Here is a 25,982-nt window from a genome sequence, read left to right on the forward strand (position 1 = left end):
CGGAAAGGAAAAAATAAAGGGTAAAGCTGATCACAGATGTGAGAATAAAGACCAGCACGATCGTACACAGATGCATGGACGGCAAAATTTGATCATTATGCTTAAACTAACCGTACTTAAAGCCGCCGAAATCCAGCCAAAACTGTATGGAAAAACGGAGAGAGGAACACACACACAAAGGGATAGAAAGCATAAGTGTGTGAAGTACCACTTTATATTGCTAAAAGTGTGTGACCGCCGATCCAAGTCAATTCATTTTCTACCTAGTTGACCACTGAGCCATTGTCAGGCTTTGCTTGGCTACAAGACTTCCATTATTTTAACACACACCCCTTCTTTTTTGTGCCTTAATTTGGGCATGGATTTGATCACCAAGATCAATGATTCATACTGGCTTTGAATCACGAGCTGCTACAAATGTTTCAGCCATGTTTGTCATCTCTCTGATCAGTAGGTACTCCATTAATTTGCTATATTACAAATGAATATTAGCGGCATTATTGCTTGTATTATATTATGATCATTGTTATTGCTCAATGGGAAGAGATTAGAGATCTAGATGAACGTTGATCTAATTATTAGCTTGACCAATAATGATCTGAGCAGGCTTGTTTATGGTGTGTGTATGGACCGCTAATGAAGTTCGTGTTATGGATAAATTAAGTTTAATCGATGCACGCACTATCCATTGATGAAAAAATGTTTAATCATCATTTGCGACCATTTAGATTTTATCTGAGCAATGAATTGTTCATGCACACTCCAGTTTATGATGTGTATGCTAAAGGTATTCACCGATCGAGGACACTTAAATAATCATTTTCACACCATTTTCCTATATACTTTTGGGCTACTTCCCATGCAGTTTGTAAATTAATAACTCTACGACGCGGATGGTATCCATTTATGGCAAAATATCATACAACCGTTTGGATCATTATTATGGTTGATTTAGGAGAAGAATTGTGCACATTATCCTCATTTACATGTGGGATTGACAATGTAGTCATCAGTAACAGTAGAGAAGTGGTAGAGAAGTGTGACGAATTATGAGATGCTAGCCTAAGATTTGTCAAGAGAGTCTGTCTTAGGAAGTGATATAATTGTTCTTTTTCTAGACCAGGCAATTGTGCCCGTGCGTTGCTACGGATAAAATTGGTATAAATATCGAATACATATTGGTGCCCATGTGTTAATTTGTAAGGATCTACATGATCGAACTGTGGACGGAGATGGTTAGTTCGACTCGCATACATGATGAACTAAGACCCATCTGTCATAATACGAGACGGGCCAAACCAAATGGACCAAATAAAAAATTTAGGTAAAAACTTTATTCGTTTTAGAAATAGATATAGAAGATTTGTTTATATCTTCTTACAGATTTGCATATCTCGGCGGAGGCTTTTTAACGCTGGAGATAGAGTTTTGTGTTTCCCTAACAAAAATAAATTTGCTCAAGCCTGATACGGTAACTGGTATGCAGTAATTCAAACTCAGCTCTGAGATCGATCAGGCGGTAAATAACGGAAGTGACCGGCCGCGGCAAAAATTTTAAAACGGTAAGTTGTTGCCTGGGCACAACCACAACCGGTGGTCATGTTGCCGCACTCGAGCGTCGAGCCGGGCTACATGGGCTCCGAACAAGGCGATAGACGGAGAGGGGCTAAAATGTTAAAGGGGAAAAGAGAAAAAAGGAAATTAATTGGGAGGAGGTTAGAGAGCCGGGAGAGGCGAGAGAGAACGCAAGAGCGCGGCCGGGGCGGGGCGGACGCAGGCAGGCGAAATCAGCCAACGCGCGCGCGTCCACGCCATCCCTCCCACCCACACCAATCGTTCCATGAAAACCCTACAGCAGCAGGAGCAGCCGGCGGACGCCGCGACGCCCCCGGGTCCGGGGCCGGGGCCGGGGGCCGCCGCCTCGCCGCGCCCGCCCGCGCCCGAGGACTTCACGCCGCCCGAGCTCGACGTGGCCGAGTTCCTCACGCGGCTCAGCGGGAGCAGCACGTCCACGGGAGCGGGCGGCGCCTCCGCCGCCGCCTCGGGATCCTCGTCCCCGCGCTCCGTGAACGACGCCCCGCCGGCGCCGGCGCCCGCTCCCGCCTGGGAGCTGGCCTTGCCCCGCGGCCCCGGCGCCGGTGGCGATGGAGACGAGGAAGAGGACGAGGACGAGCAGGAGGTGGCGGGGAGCCAGCGGAGGACGAAGCGCTACCGCCCGATCGCCGAGATCTACCTCGCAACGGCGCGATTGGCGAGGTTCGGCCTCAGGAACAAGAAGGAATAGACGAGGTTGAGCGGGGAGGAGAGGGGGGGAGGTGCTTGCTTGTAATTACCCCAACTCCTTAGGGGGTAGCTTGGAGTTTGTGCGGCTTGTGCTTGTTCTAATGTTCTTGCAGTCGTCTCTCACTAGGAGAGCCGTAATCTGGAGTCTGATAAGAAGTGTAGCAACTTTACCTTTGCAATAATCATCGGGCTTGCTTTCGTTTGTTTCAGTACGTAATCTCTTTCTGAACAGATTAGTGCTTGGCTCTGATCGTTGTTTCTGGTGCTCTGTCTGATCTGTGGCTGTGGTGGCCCTGATCTAGCTAGCTGATGCTATGTGGGGTGTGATTGATGGTCTAGGTGGAGACTACTGATGATCTGATTATATATATAGGCGTTGTGGATGATCAGACACACTTATTTATGATGTTGTTTGATGCGTCAAAGCAGCATCCATGTAGATCATGTATTTAATTGTTATATTCACACGAGGGTGTTCATATCGTCGATTGGGGACAATGTTGTGTCACCATTCAGCATTGTTTTCCTGAATTCAAGCTAGGAATTGTGTTTTATTTCTAGCATGCACGAATGCATCTGTTTTGGTTTTCGAAAATTGTCATTGTATTGGGTTTGGCAAATTATGTCATACTTATAGTTATTCCAGAATTGCTAAAATATGAAGCTTAAGATGTATATAGAATGCAACTATTGTGCATATATATTATCATTGTAGACATAAATATGCCATGCACTATAGGCAAGTAATATTTATACTAGGAAAGAGCAGGAAAAATGATTGGGTTTGTGATACAGGAAGTGACGCTCGGTTTATCTAATGTGCAAAGAAGCAATTAATTAATTTGATTATGCTATGTTATACTTACCCATATATTCATATGGGTTTGTTTGGTTTTAAGGGGATTGAATAGTATTGGAAGGGATTGGTAGGGATTACATCTCCTACAAGTCAAAATCCCCCCTCAATTCCCTCTACTAATCCCCATCCCCTTAGGAGGGCTCTAAGTGAAAATCTTAGTTTGTGCTTGTGTGTGATCTCTTATGGTTGTAAAGGGTCTAAGACACCGTTTAGCTGTTTGTCAAGGTTTCTACTTTCAGTTCCTTAGTCAAAACCACATAAATCCTATATCAAAAGGATCTAAATCCATGTTTTTGAAATAGAAACCAGCCGAAACATTCATTCTTTTGCAATGCAATGGAGAAGCCCTGAAAGCTTAGGATTAGGTTTCTCCTTGTTTCTAACGTCAAGCGCTTAATCAGAGACAGAAACCTTGATCCACCAGATGGTTTTACCACAAATAGAAATAGTAAGTGCCGAAGCCAAAAAATGAAACCACCGGGGGCGGCTCCATCCATTATTGGGGTCTAATGCATAGATAAACAGTATTAAACAATATTTTTCCACTGGATTTGACAAATTCCATCGGGGTCCGGCAGCCCGACAACTTAAGGCAGCTTTGCCCCTAGAAATAGTAGTAGAGAAACATTTCTTTCGAGAAAATGAAATGGAAAATGGTTTTTAAGAAATTGTAAACCTGCCAAATGCCCCCCCTAAGAGCAAGCAGCTAGGAATGGAGCTCAAGTTTGGCTAAACAAGCTTTGTTTAGCCATAACCAGAGCTATTTTAGCCATCTCTGTAATTTTAGCAACTTGGCTACTAATTACAGACTTGCCAAAACCGGCTGAAGTTTATGTGATTTTTTTCTTGTTCTTTTTGTTGTCTAGTTATGATCTCCCATAAATATAACCTTGTACTTTTCTTCCACAGTATATCAATAGAAACGCTCTCGTCGAGTGCTGTTCGGTCAAAAAAAAAAAAACAGCTGAAGTGGCTAGGATACATAAACACATAACCACTTGATGAAGCCTAACTTTATTACTGCAGCTAAACTGCAGTTCTTGCATTTAGGACGAACAATTGCAAAGCAAAATCCAAGTTAAAAAAACATTGTGGTAGCTTTGAGCAGAGAGCTAATCAAATGACATGGAGTATGGTAATAGGCGGTCACTGGATCCTCGAGTCGAGCCGAGTTATTACGCCTGGGCACCCCTTGTCGGCACTACGGGAGCTGGCTCACAGGATCGGAGCAGAGGTAGCCCGGCACTGCAGTGACATGCCTTATTATTGGTCAGTACAAGTGTGTTTCAGATGACAATCTGTCCCGGGCAGTGACGCTGACGCCGCATGTGCCACAATTCTCATGAGCGTTTAGTTCCCATATTTATTTGCACAGTAACTGTAACTATCACATTAAATTTTCGAACACATGCATTAAATGCAGTTGAAAAAAATAACTAACTATACAGTCTAACTGATTCATACGAGATGAATTTAATAATGTTAATTAATCTATAATTAGACATTAATTATCAAATAACAACGAAATATGCTACAGTACCCAAACCCAAATTTTTTTTGCCAACTAAACACCCGCTTGCTACACCCTCTTGTGCGTGAGTCGGTGAGTGTGAACTGCTAAGGCCGGCCAGATCCAGATCACGCACAACGGCACAAAGACATCATGCTTTGGAATATAAGCAAATTATTACTTGTCAGTTGGTATTGGGAATTTAGGATGATCATCTGGAAGTGTGATTTCTTCTTGTTATTCGGGCATGCAACAGTTGACTGACTGACTGACTGACTGCTCAGACAGGAAACTAGGAAGGTCAAGTCCAACCCAAACCAACTCTTTTTAGGTTCTGAGAAAAAGAGCGGCCCGATTTTGAGAGTAGGTTCGGCGTAGGACTGTGGGTGCATGGAAATTCTTGTCTGTTCTACTACGGTGCTAGCTCCTCGTCAGTATTAAAATGTACTACATGCATATATGCTTGCAAGCCATTCACTGAACTTGCACTGAAACTCACCTATAGCTGCCCATGCTCTGAAAAGAGCCATTGCCATCTGCAGCTACGAGTGGACAGGAGGTCACTGCAGGGGGCAGCCCATGCAAGAAGACCAAGGAAGTAACAACACAGGATGGGGAACGCACTGAACAAGAAAAAAGCACAATCTTTGAATGAATGAACAACCATCTTTCTTTCATCAGTACCACACTAGAATCTCGTTCAACATACAAGTAGTACACAATGTGTAGAGTAAATCGTCAATCAGCGGGACTGAACCATGTTTGATTACAGGAAGTCTGACAAAAGAGCCTTTCAACTCAACCAATAGTTCCTGAACCGAATGACTTCACAATGGTGCTTACTCTTGCGCCAAAGCTTCTGGAAGCAATCTTCTTCCCTGGGACATGGAAGGGGTTCGAGACAGCATCCACATATGCAGCATGGAACTTCCTGAAAAACTGAGCAAATGGAGATGGAAACGGTTACAGGAATCTTTCACCTACAGCAGACGTAAGTATAAGCATTAAATCACATGTAAACTAAAAATGGTTACACAATCTAATTTCAGTGTATCCTCAAAATGATGAAACAGAGCATCTAGAATTTCTCAGAGAACACTTGCTTTCAAATGCTTGACTGAGAAACTGAACAGCTGTATTCAAATGCAGATATCTCTGTACTACCCAGTGAAATGAAATATTATGGATGCTATATACATGTTCAATACATATATTAACATGTTTCATTAATATATGGTAAAGTTAAAATAGTTAAGAGCTTACATTTCTGGCATCTGCATCTTTGACATCAAGATCAGTCGTGACCATGATAAATTTGACCTTTGTGTTTGTCAAATAGCCATACCTGCACACAACAGACCATCGTAATTAATCAGTTGGTTTGCAATTGACAGCACAACATCAAGAACGGCTGTGCATTCAGCAGCAAGAATTAGTTGGGCAACAAGGAGAAACATAAAAATATTAATTGATAGCCATTGTTTAAATAATCCAAGTACAAACATTTCTGAACATAGAGGCAATAGATTTTTGAAGTTTAAGTAATTAATGGAGGCAGATGCCATCAAGCAAATTAGGCAATAACTAAATCCTGGAAGATACTCACACTTTGTAGTTCTCAGTTGGGTACAGAAGACCCAAAAATGTCTCATTCAATGTAGGCGCACTCCTTTTAGGATTGTTTACTGTCAACAGAATGAATGTAGAGACACGTAAGAAAACAAACACTATGCATGTCACAAACCAAAAATGATATCAGACCGGCACTAGGAAAAGGTTGATGTTTGTATCCAACAGAATACGCGAAAGAACAACACGAATTAAGACTAGTGTGATGATATGGAAGCGAACAACACACTCGTCCTTTATAATCATCTAGAACCACTATTCTTCTATGCATGTCCAACTTCTCGCAAAGCAGGTTTGCAAACAAAGCTAACTGCAAGTTTTGTCTGCATATGCCACATGGCTCTAGTCTGCTCCCTTAGTTGGATTGCTTTGATTCCAGACACAAGCAATAGCAAGACTAGATTTTGATTCCTCTGTGGTTATCCAGCTTCAAATTGATCTTCCAATTAACTTCAAAGTAACAAGCGCACAATTTTTAACGAACATGACCCCTTCTCCACAAATCGCAACTGATTGAAGCTAAGCAGAAACCCCAGCCACTAGATCTGGATCACGATGTGCGGCCGGAGTGGCGCTCGGGTAAGAGACGCTTAGCTACCTCGCTCGTCGATGACGTCGAGGGAGCAGTGGACGATGTGGTGGAGTTTGATGGCGTCGTCCGCCTCCGTGAAGCTCTGCAGGTACAGCGGGTTGTTCTGCACCACCGAGGGGAGACAATAAAAGATGAGATTTCTACTCAGTTCCTGTGGCGTCCGCGGAGAGATTGCATCGGATCAGATCTGCACGATCCGACGCGGGCGAGTGAGCGTGGCGGGGATTCCTGACCTGGTGTCCGACGACGGCGACGCAGACGATCATGTTTTCGCCGGGGAGTGGAGCGAGTCGGTCGCCGGAGAGCAGCGCAGGCAGTGGCTGCCGGACGGCGACGGCGTCCCCCTCCCGCGGAGTCGACCGCAGGTGCGCTAGGCTGTCCGGTTCAATTGGTCGATCGAGCCCGTGTGGGAGAAGGGAGACGACCCAACGGGAGAGGATCGGGCGGCCCACGAAATCTCGCCCCCAAACTGCACGAATCTTGACGCAGTGCCACACCCCAGGCTCAGATTCCATTAGTCTCTCCAGGGACAATTTTAATTGCACACTTGAGAATGCACTATGGCAAGTGATTACGAAAAAAATGTACTCTGTCAAGTGGCAAACAATATTTTCGTAGATTTTTTTGGAACCTGACTCACAAACGGATAGAATCCAAGGACATGATTACAGAGCAAACCATGAACATTGGCATGGCCAAGTTCAACCAAATAGGCAAAGTAGGATCAAGAAAGAGTGCTGCTCTTGCATCAACCGTAGTGCTTATTTTTTTTGTCAACCTTTGTGTCCATGCTACAAAAAAAATCAGTGTGGCGTTTTGCCAGAAGCTCATAGAATAAGTTCAGTTCAACATATGTCACATAAGAGACATTTGCTCCAGGGGTTTCATTTCATCCATGATCAGATACAAACTTAAAAAACGCATCTGCAGCACCAGGTACTTTACAGCATTTTCGGTCTTCCACCCACTGCAGGATGGCCCTGGAAGGTGGATCCTGGATGCACCAATCTCCCAGAGCGTTGTGATGGAAACACCTGAAGAACAGACATGGAAGTGATAGCGACAGTCAGCAAGAATCAATAAAGTACAAGGGCTGTAAAACTTCTCTGTATCCGGTGAACTTCAATGTGAACTTTTCAACAGTGATTTTATAATTAACATGACATGGGCAAATGAAAATTTTGAGTTCTGGATATGGTACTGCACATGACAAGAAGATCCCATATGCCATATTGACCAAACAGTAGAGAGTAATACACATTATGCTCTTCCAAGTATGCCCAAAGGGCTCATCTTTTATGACTGAAAGCGCGTCGCGCTCCAGGCCACTGAGGCCATCCACGTCAGCACGGAAAATATCGGCCGTCGGATCGCGATCCGACGGTCATAAAAGATAGAGACGTAAATTTTGCAAAAAAAAACCCGAGCTTTGTCAAAATGAACACGGAGTCCATCAATTTAACGGGAAACCCCTCGGACTTCGTGGAACCTTACTTTACAAAAAACCCTGAACTTTTAGTAATCGTGCCGTACTCCGTGAATTTTGTAAAAAAACCATGGACTTTGTTAAAATAATTATGAAGTCCATCAATTTTATGAAAAACCCCTTGAACTTTTTAGTAATCGACCGGTACTCCGTCGATGCCAAATTTACCAAATAATCCCCGCAGTCTAGCAATTTTACGAAAATCCCCCCCGGACTTTTTGCAGTTCAATTTCTTAAAATAAACCTGAACTGGAGGGCATATTTCTGCGCGGCAACGCCGCGCAATGTTCTAGTAAAGCATTAAAATTCGTTGCTAGAATTTCTGCACGCATATTTTTTCCAACTTGTTCACTCTTGTGTGTTATAGTAGTAGCAACCCTGTGTTCAACAAAGAAACTAATCTCAAATAACACAAGGCTCGATACAGTAACATGACTGGACAAAAGATGAATAAACCTATGGCATATGTTTACCTAAGCATTAAGCAGTTAAGTGATCATTATAGTCCCCATGGTGAATACTGGTGTCCAAAACAAGTTAAGCACACAACTTCATCACAACCAGTTACTACTGAATCCATTAGGCTCTGGTCGTGCTAGCAGCTCATACCCATAGCATCTGCTTAAAAGGGATAAAATTGGCCAATTGGATAAAGGTTGTTGGACATCAACTAAGTAGTTCCAAGGAAGCAACACATAGACGTCTGGAGCATTGCTATCACCCAAAGATAATTGCTATACGAATCCACTCCATCATGGTGAGTACAGTGTAAGACGACAGACTAAAAAATGACAGAATCGCTATCAAAGCAAAACAATCGATTTTTTGCTCTCCAATTTCATGTTTCCAGAACACAATCCATCTTAACAGCAGCATTATTCGACAGGGACTTTCACAAATTAAACAACAGCCAGTGTGAAGGCATCAAATTTTGCTCTGATCCTAGAGTTTGAAGAGGGAATCCGAATCGGTGGACGAACTCACAGCTCAGCTCTTGACGAGCCTCCAGCGGCTGAGGGCCCTCGCGATGGGCGGCGTGAGCGCGATGGTGATGGGGACCCTCACGGGGAATAGCGCCTTGTTGCAGAGGAGCGCGAGCGTGAGCGCGCCGCCGCTCGACGCCACGAGCTCCATCGTCCGGTTGCGCGGCGGCCGCTCCGGCTCTTCTTGCCGGCCATCGCTGGGCCTGGGCGGCAGGGCGGCGTCGCGCAGGGCCTCGTCGCGGGCAGCGGGGCCGGGGGCCGGGGCAGGTGAGGCTTCCCCGCCGACAGGGACGCCGGGGGAGATGCCAAACCTGCGGAAGACGGCTTCGACGTCGACGTTGTTGTTGATGGCGACGTACAGGCCGGCGACCGAGGCGCAGGAGACGGAGATGTGGACGCCGACGGCCACCTTGCCGTACTTCTTCACGAGCTGCTTGATCCGGCCCGAGAACGCCATGGCCGCCGCGGCTGCCGCCGGCGAGGTGGAGGTTTATGATTTGGGGGCGGCGCTGTGACGGCTAGGGTTTTGGTCGTTTGCGTCGGGTCCGGTCGGATCGGATCGGTAACTCACGGATGAAGCGAAGGCGCTGGATGGATCCGAGTAGCGAGTAGCGACCCGCGACTTCCTCTTTCTTTCAAAACCAGGCAACCGTTCCAGTCAACAAAAGACTTTCTAACTCGAATGAGAACAAATTCTATCTCTAGCAATGATTTTTTTTATACATGAGTTAAAATCCTAATTGAAATCCATATAAATTAATCAAATCCTAATAAGAACTCAAACAATTCAATTCAAATTGGCAAAATAGGCATTTTGGTCCTTCAACTTTGCTTCAAGGGTCAAGTTGGTCCCTCATCTTTCAAAAAGACCAATTTGGTCCCTCAATTTTTGTTTTTAGGTCAAATTTATCCTTATACTGATTTAAATGCTCCATAATACCATGAGACTAATGCTAAAAAGTCATTGTTAACCTTGGCTTTTTTTTCTTTCACAATTTGTATGTTTAGCAGTGGTGCAACAAGTTAATCAAATATGTGCATGATATTCTAATATGATGTAAACTAAATTAAATATGAAAGAGCATTTCAACAAATACGAGAGACATCAAACCAGCGAACAGAATAATAGATCTATTGTGATCTATTATTGATTAATTACAATTGTACAATAATAGAAATTGAGTATGAAAAGGAGCTTAGGGTAAAAATAATTTTCGCATCTATCTCATGGTATTATGGAGCATCACAACAGTATAGGGATAAATTTGACCTAAAACAGAAGTTAAGGGATCAAATTGGTCTTTTTGAAAGTTGAGGGACCAACTTGATCCTTAGAGCAAAGTTGAAGGACCAAAGTGGCTATTTGGCCATTCAAATTCCAATCAAAACCTGAATAATCAATACCTCGCACGATCACAGTATAACTTATATGTTGAGTGAAAGATCATAAAATTGGTAGTTTTATGTAAGTTTGGATAAAATTTATATTATCCGTAGCAACTAATAGATACTATACTAGTAGAAATCTAAATTTATTATGTTTGAAAATGATTTTTTATTAGTCGCCATGTGATATCCTCATTCCTTTAAATGACATCTAAGCAGGGCCGGCTAGGGGGAGGAGGGACAAGAGGTGTGACCGCCGAGGCCCACCGAGCTAGGGGGCCCAAAATTATACATGTAATTAGTAGTATTAGTATAGGTAATTAATTGAAAGTTCATTATGCCAAACGTCCAAACCAGCCTTCGTGAGCAGTCCATGAACATGACTATATGAGGCCATAAGGTGACGTGAGGGTGAGGGAGGCTGCTCCCAGGTTTTGCAGAGTACCGTCGCTTGGTTTTCTGTCGCCGGCCACCACAAGACGCAAGTGCGAGACGCGCGAGACCCTAACAATGCTGCGATCTCATATGATTCTTCACCGCAGTGCGGTCTCAGCGAGCGGCGACTGGCAAGGCAGCAACACGAGTACAGTAAGCAACACATCAACAACCATAAAATTCATCATCACTATATAGTGTGATTTTAACACTAAAAATTTATTGAACGGGCCCTTATCTTCTTCATCGCCCAGAGACCCTTAAAATTATAGAGCCGGCCCTGCATCTAAGGCTATACGGTTTTTAAAATATTGATGTATGGGATCAAATTTATAAGATAGAGTAGACATTATCTGAATTTGAGAAAAGTGAGGCTATCACTCAAAATGAAAAAAAAACTTCTAGCCAAATAATGTATATTTAAATTTATATAAAACATGTAAGTACACCCTTCAAGTAAATATTCCTCGAATCCAAATCTAATATCGCTGGACACACTGTCACGTTTATCCGAGTTGGTTTCTTGCATGTGACCTGTATTTGTTTATGTTATTTTACTCTAGCCTACCTAAAGTGACAAAAAAAAATGGTACAAGCACAAACAGGACAGATCGTCCAAACCTGGCGCAAGAAAAGGTATACAAACAAATTCCTAGACAATACGCATTGTTGATCAGCAGCTAAGGTACAGATCATCCAGGGAAAATCAAGACAAAAGCTGGAGAACTTTTCGAATGAACACAAACCAGGAACATGGAAAAAATAGAAGGGAAAAAGAAAAGGAGGAGCACTAGGAAAACTTATGAGTAAATTTCTTATATGCCATTGAGAAATATAACTCATCCCTTATGTGCCATCAGAAATTAGTCTATCCCTTCAATGCCACCGTTTATAATTTCACGTCCCCTATATGCCATTACCGCCAAATTCACATACTAACGGCGTCAATTTTTTCTTCCTTTTGGACGTTTTTACACTCCTTCCAAACAGAAGCAACGCTCAGCTGCTCACTAGACTGATAAAAAAAACACGCGTGCCCCCCTTCCATCCCGTGACCCTCCACCTTGCTCCTCTCGCCGGCTGCCCTGCATCCCATACGGCGCGGCGTCGGACGAGCAGAAGGGTGGCCTGCGGGGACCGAGGGCGTCGAGGGCAGCGGCGGCCGGCGGGGAGTGAGAGCCGCGGTGGCTGGCTGGGAGCCCAGGCGTCGAGGGTCGCGACGGCCAGCGGAGACCGAGGGCCGCGGCGGGCGGCGGGGAGCGAGAGCAGTGGCGGCCGGCTGGGAGCCTGGGAGTCGAGGGCTGCGGCGACCGGCGGAGAGCGAGAGGCGCGGCGGCCCGCTCGGAGCCTGGGCATCGAGGTCGCGGCGGCCTGCAGGGACGGAGGGCGCCGAGGGCCGCGGTGGCAAGCGGGGAGCGAGAGCTACGGCGGCCGGCTAGGAGCCTGGGCGTCGAGGCGCGGCGGCCGGTGGGGACGGAGGGGGAGTGGCGGGAGCAAGCCGCGCGCCCCAAGCGCAGGCTGACGGGACCGAGGGCGTGCGGCGGGAGTGAGCCGCGCCCCCCGCGCGCAGGCCCAGTCGGGCAGGGGAAGGGATGAAGGCCACGGTATCCAAGCTAGGGGTATTAATGTCTTTTCACCCTACCCTTTAACAGCTCAATTGGTGGAATTTAACAGTAATGGCATATAGGGGATGAACAATTATAAATGATGGCATAGAAGGGATATACTAATTTTCAATGGCACATAAGAGATGAGCTATATTTCTCAATAACATACAGGGAATTTACTCAAAACTTATCCATCCACAGCCTTCCTGTGGGCCACCGTCCTGGCCCCCGGTATACCGCCACCACCACCACCTGTCCCTCCGCCCGTCGCCGTCGTTTCCGCGGACTCTCTCTGTCTGTCTTCTCCCATTCCTCGCCGTTCCAGAAGCCGCCACCCTCTCCTCGCCCGCCGCGCCGCGCGCCACAGCCGCCGTTCGAGCCTAAACCTCAGGGCGGCCCAATCCAATCTGTCCGCATGGCCTTCGCCAGCTCGCTCCTCCCCGCTCCTGTCTCCCGCGTCCGCGCGAGCACTGCGCCGGAGCTCGCCGCTTCCCCGCCCGCCTGGAAGGGAGTCTCCCTCGCAGCCGCTCGCCGCCGGGGATCCCGGCACGGAGGTAATCCCTGTCCCCTCAATTTGGTCTCTTAAGTCTTAACTCGAGTTCAGGAGCTGTGCTGTTTCTTTGCGCCTCTGATCGGTGCGCGCGGCCTGCTTGTGGAATCTCGACTAGTTGACTGTAGGAAGGGACTCCTGGGTCGCGTTGGTGATGCAACGTGTTTGTAGAAATTCCTGAACGAGGAGTCTTCTACACATCTGGAGATACTACTGTGCTCATTTGTCAGACTGGAAGTGCCTCAAGTGTGGAACCTAATAGTTGAATAGCCCGCTGTTCTTGTGACGTCCAAGCTCAATCAAGCATCATGTTTTATTACCAAGCTGCAAGGCCGCGCTTTTCTGCATCCCAGCAGCTTGCGATGGTCATCATGCTTGTCTTTTTGCTTCACCGTGCTATATTGTTCAGGAAGCACGCCCTGACTCCAACTGCACACCTTAAGTTGGACTTTGAAGGAGTGCTGGACAAAATTGCAAACTAGAATAGCAATGTAGTATGGAATTGTTAATTCCATCTCGAAGCCAAGTCTACCATTCTTTTTTTTTTGTAAAAAAAAGTGATATAGAGGATGACTTGGATAACTGGGACCAGTTGTACAATGATTTCCATTCTTCATTTGGTCAGCTTTTGCTCAATCCGTGACAGTGATGACAAGGAAGAGCCTGTCACTATATAGTGTCAAGTTCATCTCTTTCCAGTCACAGTTTTTAGTTGAAAAGTTAACAAAAAATGCTTTATCTATGGCTCTATGCGTAGTAAGGGGATTCCATTCTAGTGAATACACAAGGTGAACTAGTTCACCCTGACTCTACAAAGATAGGTCAGAGTACGAATGTATGATACTGTTTTCTATTTTGACAAGAAATGGCTCGGATGGAAATAATTTTTAGGAAAAATTAGATTTGTACCATTAAAAGATCCAAAAGTTAGATATATACCATCAGACCCAAAATGCTGAAAAGCAACGCCCTTTTTTTTTGGTTCCTATAGATAGGAGAGCATTGTTATCATTGCTTGCCATGTAGTTTAAATATTTCATCAACCTAAAGGTACTAACTTTTAGTATTTATGTCGTTTGATAATCAGTGAGGGCTGAAGTGAATGAATCTGGAAGCACTTTGGCTGTTGATGCTCTCTCACAAGTTAAACATGTTCTGCTTCCAGTCACAGATCGCAACCCTTACCTTTCTGAAGGCACAAGACAGGTTAGCAGTTTCTTCAAAATACTTCGATGGGTTATCTGTATTTCTAAATAATTTCTTCCGGTGGATGCAAAACACTGCCACAGCTCTTTTACTATACTCACTGCAACAAGTGAATTGTAGTCATTTCTGATTTGCATCACTTTAGCACCAGCCACCAGACCCTTAGATCTGGTGGCTTGATTGGCAGTGCAATTTTATTTCTGGCATTGCATGTATAAAGTGATTGTTTCCGTAAGAAAGATTTGTTAGCTTCCTTATCCGGAGTACCTTTTATGTGGTTGACTTATTTTGTACACTCCTTACTTTACCTTCACTGGCACTCTTACCTTTCTTATTGGTTGAATGATGTATCAGGCTGCAGCAACAACCGCTTCTCTAGCTAAGAAATATGGAGCAGACATTACTGTAGTCGGTATGATCTCTTTCTGAAACATAGCATTCTTCTGGTGTTGTGAACTTTTTCGTCCTCACAGCTTAAGACTAATATATTCTGAATCTGCTGTTCATTTAAGTTATTGATGATAAACCTAAGGAGTCATTTCCAGAGCACGATACTCAGATGTCAAGCATCAGATGGCATCTCTCAGAAGGTCAAGCCATTGGAGCTACCAGCACTCTTAATTCTTGCTATTTTGTTACTGTAATGATGACATCCCTGTTTGTGTGCAGGTGGATTTACAGAGTTTGGACTGATGGAGCGTCTTGGGGAAGGCAGGAAACCAACGGCAATCATCGGGGAAGTTGCCGATGAGCTGGAGTTAGATCTTGTTGTGCTAAGCATGGAGGCAATCCACTCGAAGCATGTTGATGGCAATCTGCTGGCTGAATTCATCCCATGTCCTGTTCTGCTGCTCCCGCTCTAACATGCACTTTCATCTGATTCTAGTCATGTCGTGCTTTTGAGGCAAATGGTCTGTTTTCTCTTTGAAGATGTTTCATTGCTGCCCAATGCCTGGACGTGATGCATAATGTTTCAGATTTTCAGCTGACATGGTTTGACTTGACTTTTGATTATGTGAATATTGCTATGAAAATGAGAATGGTCTTTTTTTAGTCTTCTGTTTCCAATTAGTTTGATTGAACAGGACAAGAGAAATGTCAAAACGGAATGGAGGACAAAGAAAAACAAGAGAAAACATTTAAAGATATGGAGATGCGGGGTATCGATCCCTGTACCTCTCGCATGCTAAGCGAGCGCTCTACCATCTGAGCTACATCCCCAATTGACATGGTTTGACTTGACTTTTGATTATGTGAATATTGCTATGAAAATGAGAATGGTCTTTTTTTAGTCTTCTGTTTCCAATTAGTTTGATTGAACAGGACAAGAGAAATGTCAAAACGGAATGGAGGACAAAGAAAAACAAGAGAAAACATTTAAAGATATGGAGATGCGGGGTATCGATCCCTGTACCTCTCGCATGCTAAGCGAGCGCTCTACCATCTGAGCTACATCCCCAATTGATGTTCATCCGATTGATATTTTATAAACAGAACGTCGATCGCACCAGAGAATCAGAGATCGAACTCCCTTTCCTACCGCCGGCCGTTCCATGGTGCCGGACTTCTCCCCAGCAGGGCGGGCTTCACTGGTCTGTGGTCTCGTCTCCGAGGTGCGAGTCAGTCAGACGCAGGCCATCGTGGGCGTCTATGAATCACCGATACTTCAAAATGGGTGCCGCACCCGTATCCAATATGGCGATACGACCCGATACGCGTATCGAGAAATTATGATTTAGAAATAAAAGATTTAATTCTCGATACTCCGTCCGATAACACCTCATTTGAAAGAGCATCGGGAGTCCAACAACGTAGACCCATCTTGGTTGAAACAATCATTTACCTATTTCTGGTTGAACTTGAACATTTGCTAAGTATGTTGGTCCTTTTGAAACGTAATGTTTATTATCTATTTCGTTCTCTAGATTTATTTGGCAATTTACATTTTTAAAATATATAACTTGCTGTATCGGCGTATCCTTACTTTTTGGAAATTGCCGTATCACCGTATCGGCGTACCCGTACCTGTATCGGTGTTGCGGCTTCCTCTGGCACAACCCGCCTCCGTCTCCGGCAGACCGGAACCATCGACTCTTGCTCGCCAAGCTGTGCTGGGCGCCTGGAGGCCGCGGTGGCTGAGGCGGACGGCGTCGATGTGCTTTCTTTCCGGTAGCGGTAGGCGATGCCACGGTGTACACTACATGGACGGCATCTCCGCGGCATGGTAATTGTGAACTCCAACCATGGATGCTCAGCCAGTCTTTGGGCCTCACCCTGAAGAGGTCATTGATGCTGGAATTAATTCTGATGCAGAATCTGACAATGAGCATGATATGAATGTGCAGCAGGTTAATCCTTTGCCCGAGGTAGAAGTTTTCATCCCATTGGAGCAAATTAATCCAGATGAATTCCCCTGACGAGTTGATGGATCATGACCCATCTGATGATGATAGCCAGAACAATGCAGAAAACATTCAGGTTGACAACCTCTAGGTGGGGTTTGTGGAGCTTTTTGAACCTCCAGTGGACCCTGTTTTTTCATCTTCTGCATCTATGCCCAAAATGCACCCTGATCTTGTGAGACTCTGGGCCAATTTTTTCTCTGCCAACTCTGGAAATCCAGTTCAAGTTCCACTTCAATGGTCTGAGTTTATCACAACTCTGCTAGCTAGCCCTGTAACTTTCTCTTGGACAACAGCTCCTGCAGTCTGAGGCTTGGAAGCATTTCAACCAGTCACCCTCCAACCTAACCTTCAGTCTACCAGAAACTTGTCCTAAGATTCAGTTATCCAAGTGTCAAGAGAAACTGACTCTGCCAGTTGTCCCTGAGGAACTGGATTCATCTCCTCCAAAGGGTTCTGCTTTGGATTCATGCCTAGCTAAAGCATCTAAAGGAGGCTCATCCCCTTGCACACCAGAAGAATTAGTCAAAAAGAAAGTGTCATCTTCCCCTGGTCCTTGGGCTAAGACTTTCCTTCAGAAAGCTGATAAGGAAAAGAAAGAAGAGTTTTTAGAAGATCCATTAAAAAGAAGAAGTCAGAGAATGCAGAATTAGAAGAAGGGGTTTAAAGATCCACAATGCTCATCCAAGGGTTGCTTGGGTTGCAAAACAATTCCACCCAGTCTGTCCCCTTCGGTCATAAAAAATCTTGGGTCATCTTTTTGTAAACTGGATGAGCAGGACCTTAGCGTAGCTGCTTTGCAGAAAAAGAAGAAGCCCTCAGCCCCAGCTCAAGGAAAGAAGAAATTACCAGTCTCAACTGTTGCAGACAAGAAAGACTCTTTGCCCGCCAATATTGGTAAGAAGGCATCCAAAAAGAAACTCCCCAGTGATGATAATGTTGAAGAAGATACTTCCAAGGATAAGAAGAAATCCAAGAAATAATTTCTTCTTCCAACTCGTCTTTTGTGGGCACCTTTTGCAGTCTGTGCCTTATCTATCTTATCCATTAGGATCTCTTTCATTTCCTGTGCTGCCTAATCTTGTGGAAAACATCTGTCTTATTACTGAACTCATGTCATTTGTGTGGTCTCTTGTAATAATTACTCTGTTATCTTATCCTGTGATGTTAAATTGGAGGTACCCTCCTGTTGAACATTATATTATCTATAATGTTTCAAGACCATTTCACTACTTTGTTCTTTATGGCAAGCACATCCCAATTTAGATCTTGGAAGATCCTCTGCTGGAATATCAGAGGTCTCAACTCTGATAAGAAATGGGACTCCCTTCGTGACAAAATTTCAGAGTCTGGGTGTGATATCATTTGTTTGCAGGAAACCAAAAAAGATAGCTTTGATTTGCAATTCATAAGAAATTTCTGCCCTGCTGCTTTTGATGCATTTGAATATTTACCCTCCATTGGTGCTTCTGGAGACTTGATTATTATCTGGAAATCCTACCTGTTTGAGGGAACACTGGCTTTCGCGAATGAGTTTAGCATCTCGATCGAATTCATCTCAAAGCATAATGATTTTCAATGGATTCTTACCAATGTCTATGGGCCTTGTACCTCCTCTGGTAAACAGAATTTTACTAATTGGCTTCAAAATATACAAATGCCAGAAGCTTTTCCTTGGCTTTTACTGGGTGACTTCAACCTGATGAGAAAACCTGAAGATAGAAATAGGCCTGGGGGAGATATTCAGGAAATGTTTCTATTTAACGAATCTCTTAGTGCCCTTGGAGTAGTGGAATTACCTCTCCAAGGCAGAAAATATACCTGGACTAATAAACAGCAACCACCACTCCTAGAGAGGCTTGACTGGTTTTTTACTTCAGATGAATGGACCTCCTTATTTCCTGGCACCTCTGTAAGCACACTCTTCATGGAAACATCAGATCATGTACCCTGTCTGGTGACAGTAAACTCCAATATCCCCAGAGGTGGGACTTTCAGATTCGAGAATTATCTTATGGAACATTAGCATTTTATGAATGTGGTGCAACATGCTTGGTCTCTTCCAGTGGCACAGAATGACATGGCTAAAAGGATCTCTGCTAAATTCAAAAATCTAAGAAGAGTGATAAGAGCTTGGCAGTCTCATCTATCTAGTCTAAAGGCAAATATTGCAAATGTGAAGCTCATCTTTACCTTTTTAAGCTTGCTAGAGGAATTCAGAGACCTCACACTAGAAGAATGGAATTTCAGGAAAATTCTAGAAGAAAAGCTGATCTTTTTGTTTAAATAGCAGAAAATCTACTGGAAACAGCGTGGTACAATTAAATGGGATACCAAGGGTGATGCTGGTACAAAATTTTTCCATATTGCTGCAACAATAAAGCATAGAAAAAATCTTATTACAAGCCTTTTGGACCAGAATGATTTGGAACTGTCAGATCACTCAGCCAAAGCTTCCATCTTATGGGAAGCTTTCAAAGAAAGACTTGGCCAGACAGATTTTCAGGATATGTTTCTAGACTTAACCACCCTCCTTCAGCACTCAGATGAACTTGGCTGTTTTGAAATGGAATTCACTCATGAGGAAATAGACTCTGCCATCAGTAATTTACCATCAGACAAATCTCCTGGACCTGATGGCTTTAATATGGATTTCATCAAGAAATGTTGGCCAATCATTAAATCAGACTTCTATGATTTATGTGAAGCTTTTTTCTCTGGTGATATCTGCTTGGAGAGCATTAATGGGTCTTTCATCTCCCTTATCCCAAAGTGTGATGGTGCTAACAGAGCTTCTGAATTCAGACCTATTTCCCTTCTCAACACATCTATGAAAATTATCACAAAGCTTTTAGCCAATAGATTACAAGTTATCATCCAAGGCATTATTCATAAGAGCCATTATGGCTTCATTCAGTCAAGAACCATTCAAGACTGCCTTGCCTGGGCTTTAGAATATCTTCATATCTGTCATAAATCACATAAAAAAAATCATCATCTTAAAGCTAGACTTTGAAAAGGCATTTGATAAAATTGAGCATCAGGCCATGAGAAGAATTATGGAACACAAAGGTTTTGGGCCTAAGTGGCTACAGTGGATGGATCTCATCTTTTCAACAGGTACCTCCTCGGTTTTGCTTAATGGTGTTCCTGGTAAAACAATTCACTATAAGAGAGTAGTCAGACAGGGTGATCCTCTCTCACCCCTTCTTTTTGTGCTTACTGCTGACCTCCTACAATCAATTTTGAATCATGAAAGGAGTCTGGGTAATTTAAACCTGCCAATTCAGTTGGAGTATACACAGGATTTTCCAATCTTGCAGTATGCTGATGATACTCTGATTTTTATGGAGGGAGATAATAATCAGCTCAATAACCTCAAATTGATTCTGCAGACTTTCTCAGCTTCCACAGGTCTCAAGGTTAATTACTCTAAATCAATACTGGTGCCCATTAACTTGGATGAACATGAGTCACTCAGCTTAGCCCAAAATTTTGGTTGCTCTCTGGGATCACTGCCTTTCACCTACCTTGGGCTCCCTCTGGGTCTCACTAAACCAAAAGTTGTGGATTTTCTTCCAATGGTTAACAAATGTGAAAAAAGATTAACCTGCACATCAGCTTTCCTCTCTCAAGCTGGAAGACTAGAGGTCACCAACTCTATTTTCATAGCTCTGCCCATGTACTTTATGTGTACATTCAAGCTGCACAAAACGGTGATCAAACAGATTGATAAATACAGGAAACACTGCATTTGGAGGGGAGCAGACATCAATGCTAAATCCCCTCCTAAAGCTGCTTGGGAGCTTGTGACCTTACCTAAGTCTGAAGGTGGCCTGGGTGTTCTCAACTTAAGAACTCAAAATGAGGCCCTTCTCCTCAAATATCTCCATAAGTTTTTTAACAAATTGGATACACCTTGGGTCCATCTCATATGGGAAAAATATTACAGCAATGGGGCTTTGCCATCTGATCAGAAGAAAGGTTCATTCTGGTGGAGAGATATTCTCAAGCTTTTGGATGCATTTAAAGGCATGGCTACGATTACAGTTGGTGATGGTTCTACTTGCAAATTCTGGGATGACCTTTGGTTGAATAGAGTGCCTAGAACGCACTTCCCGGAGCTTTATTCGTTCACATCAGTGCCGGACATCTCTTTGCGAGCTGCTCTTTCAGTGGAAGGGCCACATGATCTCTTTAACCTTCCGATTTCAAACATTGCTTTGCAGCAGTTAGCAATCTTAGCACAGGATCTGTCAACCATCCAGGAACTGCACGAATCAGACATATGGTCTTATATCTGGGGTTCGGCCTTTTTCTCCTCCTCTAAAGCCTACAAGCACCTCACTGGTTTTCGCATTGTTCATGTCTCTTTTAAATGGCTATGGAAGTCTGCCTGTCAGAACAAGCACAAAGTCTTTTTCTGGTTATTGCTTAATGATAGACTATCTACCAGAGATATTCTAAGACGAAAAAACATGGAATTACCATCATACTCATGTGTTTGTTGCAATCTTGGTTTAGATGAAACTTTGGTTCACCTCTTCCTGCATCGCCCCTTTGCACAAAGTTGTTGGGCAATTCTTGGGCTAACCATCGGAGACAATGATCCCTACACCACTTTGGAGGAGCTTCAGGATCAGCTAGCAGTTCCCTTCTTTATGGAAATAATCATCCTTTTGAGTTGGTGCATATGGATGCAACGCAATGATTTGATTTTCAAGGGCATTCAGCCCTCACAAGACAACTGCCGTGCTCTCTTCTGCACAGAATTTGCCTTAGTTATCCTAAGAGCAAAAGAAAGTGCTAAGCAAGCTATGTCCTCATGGATAGAAAATTTTGTGTAATTTTGTTGGTTTTTTTCGTTTCTTTCTTTGTTTCTTGAACTGGCTTACTTGTACTGCAGTTCCTTTTTTCCTTTTAATATATAATCAGTAGGGGACTATCCCTCCTGTTTCATAAACAAAAAAAAAAAAAAACTCCAACCATCCAGCGACACAGGGGCGGTACGCTCATCGCCTCATCCTGGAGAAGGTAGCCTGCAACATTGCCATCTGCGAGTGCAGCGTCGAGCATGCGTGCAGGCGGAGCCGGCATGATGATGGTGAACACGACGGGATTCTTGGGATAACCGTATGAGATATTCAGAAAGTATCCTGACAATTATGCACAGGATGGCACTTGCCAGTCACAAAATTTTGTGGAGCTAGAAGCCTAGAACTGCAAGAGAACGAAACTGGGGCCAGCGGTCCAAGGAGCAGGCAAGGATTTTTACCATCTCATTCATCAAGGGACTGACAACTTAATGTTTGCATCCATGCAAGCACAGCGCAGCTGCTAACTGCTCGAGCAAAAAGACACCCTCCAAATAAAATATGGGAGGTAACAGCACTGCTGGCAGCTTCTGAGTTCTGAACATAGAAGAGGATCATCCTGAATTCCTGATGTTATCAGGCGATGCTGGAGAAAAGTTTGGAGCTTTAACAGTGACATCCAACTCAAAAGTAATTCAACTATAGGAAATGGAAAAGGATCACACCCATCTGATGCGTGCACAGCATGCAGAAGCTACGGAACATCTGATGTGTGCGAAGCATGACAGGTCTGTGCTCGGTTTACAATGTTCAGAGAATTGGACATTAATGTTCAGGGAGTTTACTAATTTCTCTCTCATTATTCTAGAGTTTGTAAGTTTTTTGAGGACAGAGTTTGTAATTAAGTACTTAGGTAGTTGATGTACTCTAGCGGCCATGGGCCTTAGTCGTTGTCTTCTGCTGTAGCAAGAGATCAATAGCGTTTGTGAATATTCAAGTTACATCTGCGCATCTGGATGTTCCGAACTCATAAACGAATGGACAGAATGCGCTTGTCATTGTCCAGAAACAAGGGGTACAGCGCTTCAGAAGACCTCCCATGTTGGATGCTTAGGTACCATTTCAGGATAAAAAATAAATGTTGTTTTTTCGAAGTCATGTAATTATATAAAATGTTACAATAAAGAACTCTAAATTCGAAACACCATTCCAAATACAACCGGGGGGGCAGAGTTCGTGTGCAGCTTTAATCAACTAAATTAGTCGTTTGCTCTTAAAATGAAACCAAGTGGCAACTGAAACGATTTGCACCAGTCTAGAAATCATCATCATCTTCCTCGGCCATATGTTTTGCCAGTTCTTCCTCCTGCTGGAGCCTCTCACGCCTCTTCTCAGCACTCTCCTTTTCCTTGTGAGAGTTCGGAGGGAATCTTAGCGCCTTGACTGCCTCGTTATGCATGTTCAGGCAAAAAGCGATCCTTGAGTTGAAAGCTATCTGTGGCTCATTAGTTGAGTAGACATCACCAGTCTCCTTCGACACCATACAGCTGTTGGCATGATCAATGGTGGCATCAATTGCCCCATCCCTGATGGCCTTGGCTACAATGCTTTCAGCATCAGCGACAGGGTTCTCAGAGTTCAACCTCAGCTTCTTGGCAATATCAGCAAGGGAAATCCTTGAGTATGAGATGCTGATGTTACGCAATCCAGTCCGGATAACATTGTGGCGCAGCCTCACTATCAAATTCCGGGTCCTATCTGCACTGAAAGTGCTTGAAAATTTATCTGCCACAGATCTGAATAGCTCTAGGTCACCAACTCGGACAGCCTAGAGAGCACCCACGAAAAAAAATCAGAACCTTCAATATTCACAGTGAGCAGTATTTTCTAGAGTTATAAGAAAACTTACATTTGTAAGCTCAAAATAGGGTGTCAAAGCAGCTTTCATTCCTTTCTGCATGAAAACAGTTCTCTCTGGAATCTCTCCTAAGAGCAGCCTTACAATAATGCCCCATTTGTTGCACTGGATCCGAAATCCTCGAGCTGTAGTGGGTGCCTTTCTAGCAGCTTGCAAGAGGCTTTCCTTAGCATCAGTGTACTCCAACTGAATTGTCCTTATTTTGCCCAAGTAAAAGAGATACCGGCAGAACTGCAATAAGTAGAGGTTAGCACTTGTGTACACTAGTATTTCCATATGATAGGATACGGTATCGTATCTTTGTTATATATCAAATCAGACAGTCCACAAATTAGCAGGAGTCCAAGACATATATCACATATCATTCAACGCACAGCATATCAGTATGACAAAACATCAAACACACTGGCACATTAATTACCTGTTGATTGGAATGTGCTTCAAAACGAGGCGCCTTTGACCTTAGCTTTTCTGCCTGGTCATACAAGTTGTAGTGCAGGTAATTGCGAAGAAGCAGATTGAGAAGAGTTTCCTGTATTGGAAACAGAAGTTAATTCCAACAAATTTGATGATATTTAAGAATTAAGACTGCTAGGGATTGAAGATTAGATTATCAAATCCACCTGACCAAGCTCATCATGGTGTAAAGTTGCCATTCTGTGCAATGCCAGGAGAGTCCTGAAAAGCATCAAATGCATGTGAGGTAAACCAGAACACAACAAAACCGTAAAATGTGCTTCTAGGTACCTAAGAAATGCCGGTAGACATTTGTTTGATCATTGCTTGATAGGAATCTTGAGTTCAAATTAACTCACCCACGAATCTCAGCAAGGGTGTTGGTAAGCTCATGGACATATGAGTAATAGGAGTACAGCCTAGAAGCTAAAACATCAACTGTTCTCCTGTTAAGACTCTTCAGACGAGCAATGCTTGCGGCGGCACATGTTTTAGCCTGATAGACAAAATTCAAATTAGTATGTTTCCCAACAAATAACAAAGTGGATGAAAATCCCAGACATACCTCGTCATATTTCTTATTATCAAAAAGGAAAATAAGCACAAGCAAGTAACAATAAATTTCAATCTCAGGAAGACCATGCTTGATTGAAACTTGAGCTGCTGGAGCTGCCGTATCAACATCCATTTCACTCCCATCTTCCTAAAAAGAGTAACACCACGAGCTTCAAAATGTTCATTTTGAACTAAAAAAGGGTTATGGTATGAACTATCAAACAGGCAGCAGAATAAAGGAACATAAAGTTTCGACAGTGAGAAGAGACTGGGACACATTTCATTTTTGCAAACTAAGCAGTTATTCAGATCTAATTCTGCATTACAAAAAATGCAAGCTTGCTTTGGAGCACCAATCTATATTACAATTTCATCAACCCTACTGAGAAGAGAAGTAATACCACGTGAGCAGCAACAGCTAGGCCAGAAATCGACCAAAAAAAAAACGAAACAACAAATTATAAGACAGGTAAATTCAGAGTTTATTATGCCAATGTATCAGCATATAATAGTAAAAGGAATTAGGACACCAATACAAACCAATCAGCATATAATAGCGTCTATTATGTCAATGTTTAAAAGCATCATCACCGTGTATGTCGAATTACAATAGAGTATTATCCTTACTTAGCAGGCAGTGCCAACATAAAACACAAAATCCAGTGGCAGAGTAGAAGTACCTTGGGCACGAGGGCGGAGAGGCGGGCGAAGGCCTCCGAGGAAGGAGGCAGCGCGAAGGCCAGGAAGGCAGCAACGTCGCGGGCGGCGAGGCGGCGGCGTAGGGCGATGGTCAGGCGGACGGCGCGTGAGATCCGGCGGACCTCCTTGCTCAGCGACCCGGCCTCAATCACCGACGCGATCTCCTTCAGATCTGCACGCATCAGGGGCGCGGGCAAGCGTGAGCCACAGGTGTCTCGCGTCCACGCGAGACACCGGAGTCCGGTGAAAAAACAAACGCTAGGGTTTTGGAGGGAGAGGGTGCTCACGGTGGAGAGTGGACTGCGCGGGCGCCGGGGCGTCGCTAACGGCGGGGGCGGCGGCGGGCGGGGCCTGGGAGTCGTTCATCTCGACGTCCTCCGGCATCGTGGCGTCGCCGACGAGGTCGCGGGGGTAGATACAGGATGCAGGTGGGGTGTTGCTGAACAAACTCTAAAGCCTTGCGGTTTTATTTTATTTTTTATTTTCGCTTTCTTTATTTACGGCTCGGACTTTCACTACTTTCACCGTCCAAAAATATGCAATTATAAAATCCATACCGATCAATTAATTTAAATTTAACTAAATTTATAGTAAATAGTATTAGCGATAATA

At 44.0% G+C, this 25,982-nt stretch overlaps 4 protein-coding genes and 2 non-coding genes across 7 annotated transcripts; 1 reads left to right on the plus strand and 5 right to left on the minus strand.

Annotated features, from left to right (window-relative positions):
- Positions 1–5,282: 5,282 nt before the first annotated feature.
- Positions 5,283–7,290, minus strand: LOC120658206 (trafficking protein particle complex subunit 2-like protein). The gene is made up of 5 exons (XM_039936446.1): positions 7,107–7,290; positions 6,880–6,976; positions 6,259–6,337; positions 5,916–5,997; positions 5,283–5,591 (listed from the first exon to the last, which is right to left on the minus strand). Exons 1-5 carry the CDS (start codon positions 7,137–7,139, stop codon positions 5,451–5,453), a joined length of 432 nt encoding a protein of 143 aa, XP_039792380.1. The 5' UTR covers positions 7,140–7,290; the 3' UTR covers positions 5,283–5,450.
- A 307-nt stretch (positions 7,291–7,597) lies between these two features.
- LOC120658207 lies at positions 7,598–9,957 on the minus strand. Its single transcript, XM_039936447.1, has 2 exons — positions 9,344–9,957; positions 7,598–7,907 (listed from the first exon to the last, which is right to left on the minus strand). The coding sequence occupies exon 1, from the start codon at positions 9,797–9,799 to the stop codon at positions 9,347–9,349; it is 453 nt and encodes a 150-aa protein (XP_039792381.1). The 5' UTR covers positions 9,800–9,957; the 3' UTR covers positions 7,598–7,907; positions 9,344–9,346.
- Positions 9,958–13,023: 3,066 nt separating this feature from the next.
- On the plus strand, positions 13,024–15,579 carry LOC120658208. Its single transcript, XM_039936448.1, has 5 exons — positions 13,024–13,324; positions 14,408–14,526; positions 14,881–14,938; positions 15,039–15,116; positions 15,196–15,579. The coding sequence occupies exons 1-5, from the start codon at positions 13,186–13,188 to the stop codon at positions 15,387–15,389; spliced, it is 588 nt and encodes a 195-aa protein (XP_039792382.1). The 5' UTR covers positions 13,024–13,185; the 3' UTR covers positions 15,390–15,579.
- A 95-nt stretch (positions 15,580–15,674) lies between these two features.
- On the minus strand, positions 15,675–15,747 carry TRNAA-AGC. The gene has a single exon. It is a non-coding gene; the product is annotated as a tRNA-Ala (tRNA).
- Positions 15,748–15,912: 165 nt separating this feature from the next.
- On the minus strand, positions 15,913–15,985 carry TRNAA-AGC. The gene has a single exon. It is a non-coding gene; the product is annotated as a tRNA-Ala (tRNA).
- Positions 15,986–22,842: 6,857 nt separating this feature from the next.
- LOC120658209 (probable 26S proteasome non-ATPase regulatory subunit 3) lies at positions 22,843–25,833 on the minus strand. 2 transcript variants are annotated; one of them, XM_039936450.1, is made up of 8 exons: positions 25,658–25,833; positions 25,352–25,542; positions 24,682–24,819; positions 24,476–24,612; positions 24,284–24,338; positions 24,082–24,192; positions 23,652–23,891; positions 22,843–23,570 (listed from the first exon to the last, which is right to left on the minus strand). In XM_039936450.1, the coding sequence occupies exons 1-8, from the start codon at positions 25,752–25,754 to the stop codon at positions 23,058–23,060; spliced, it is 1,482 nt and encodes a 493-aa protein (XP_039792384.1). In that variant the 5' UTR covers positions 25,755–25,833; the 3' UTR covers positions 22,843–23,057. The 2 variants fall into 2 exon arrangements, with proteins under 2 accessions (XP_039792384.1, XP_039792383.1); XM_039936449.1 differs by having other exon boundaries at positions 24,476–24,819; positions 25,658–25,822.
- Between the last annotated feature and the right edge of the window lie 149 nt (positions 25,834–25,982).

The sequence above is a fragment of the Panicum virgatum genome, chromosome 2N (assembly GCF_016808335.1).
Source record: "Panicum virgatum strain AP13 chromosome 2N, P.virgatum_v5, whole genome shotgun sequence".
Classification (NCBI taxonomy): domain Eukaryota; kingdom Viridiplantae; phylum Streptophyta; class Magnoliopsida; order Poales; family Poaceae; genus Panicum; species Panicum virgatum.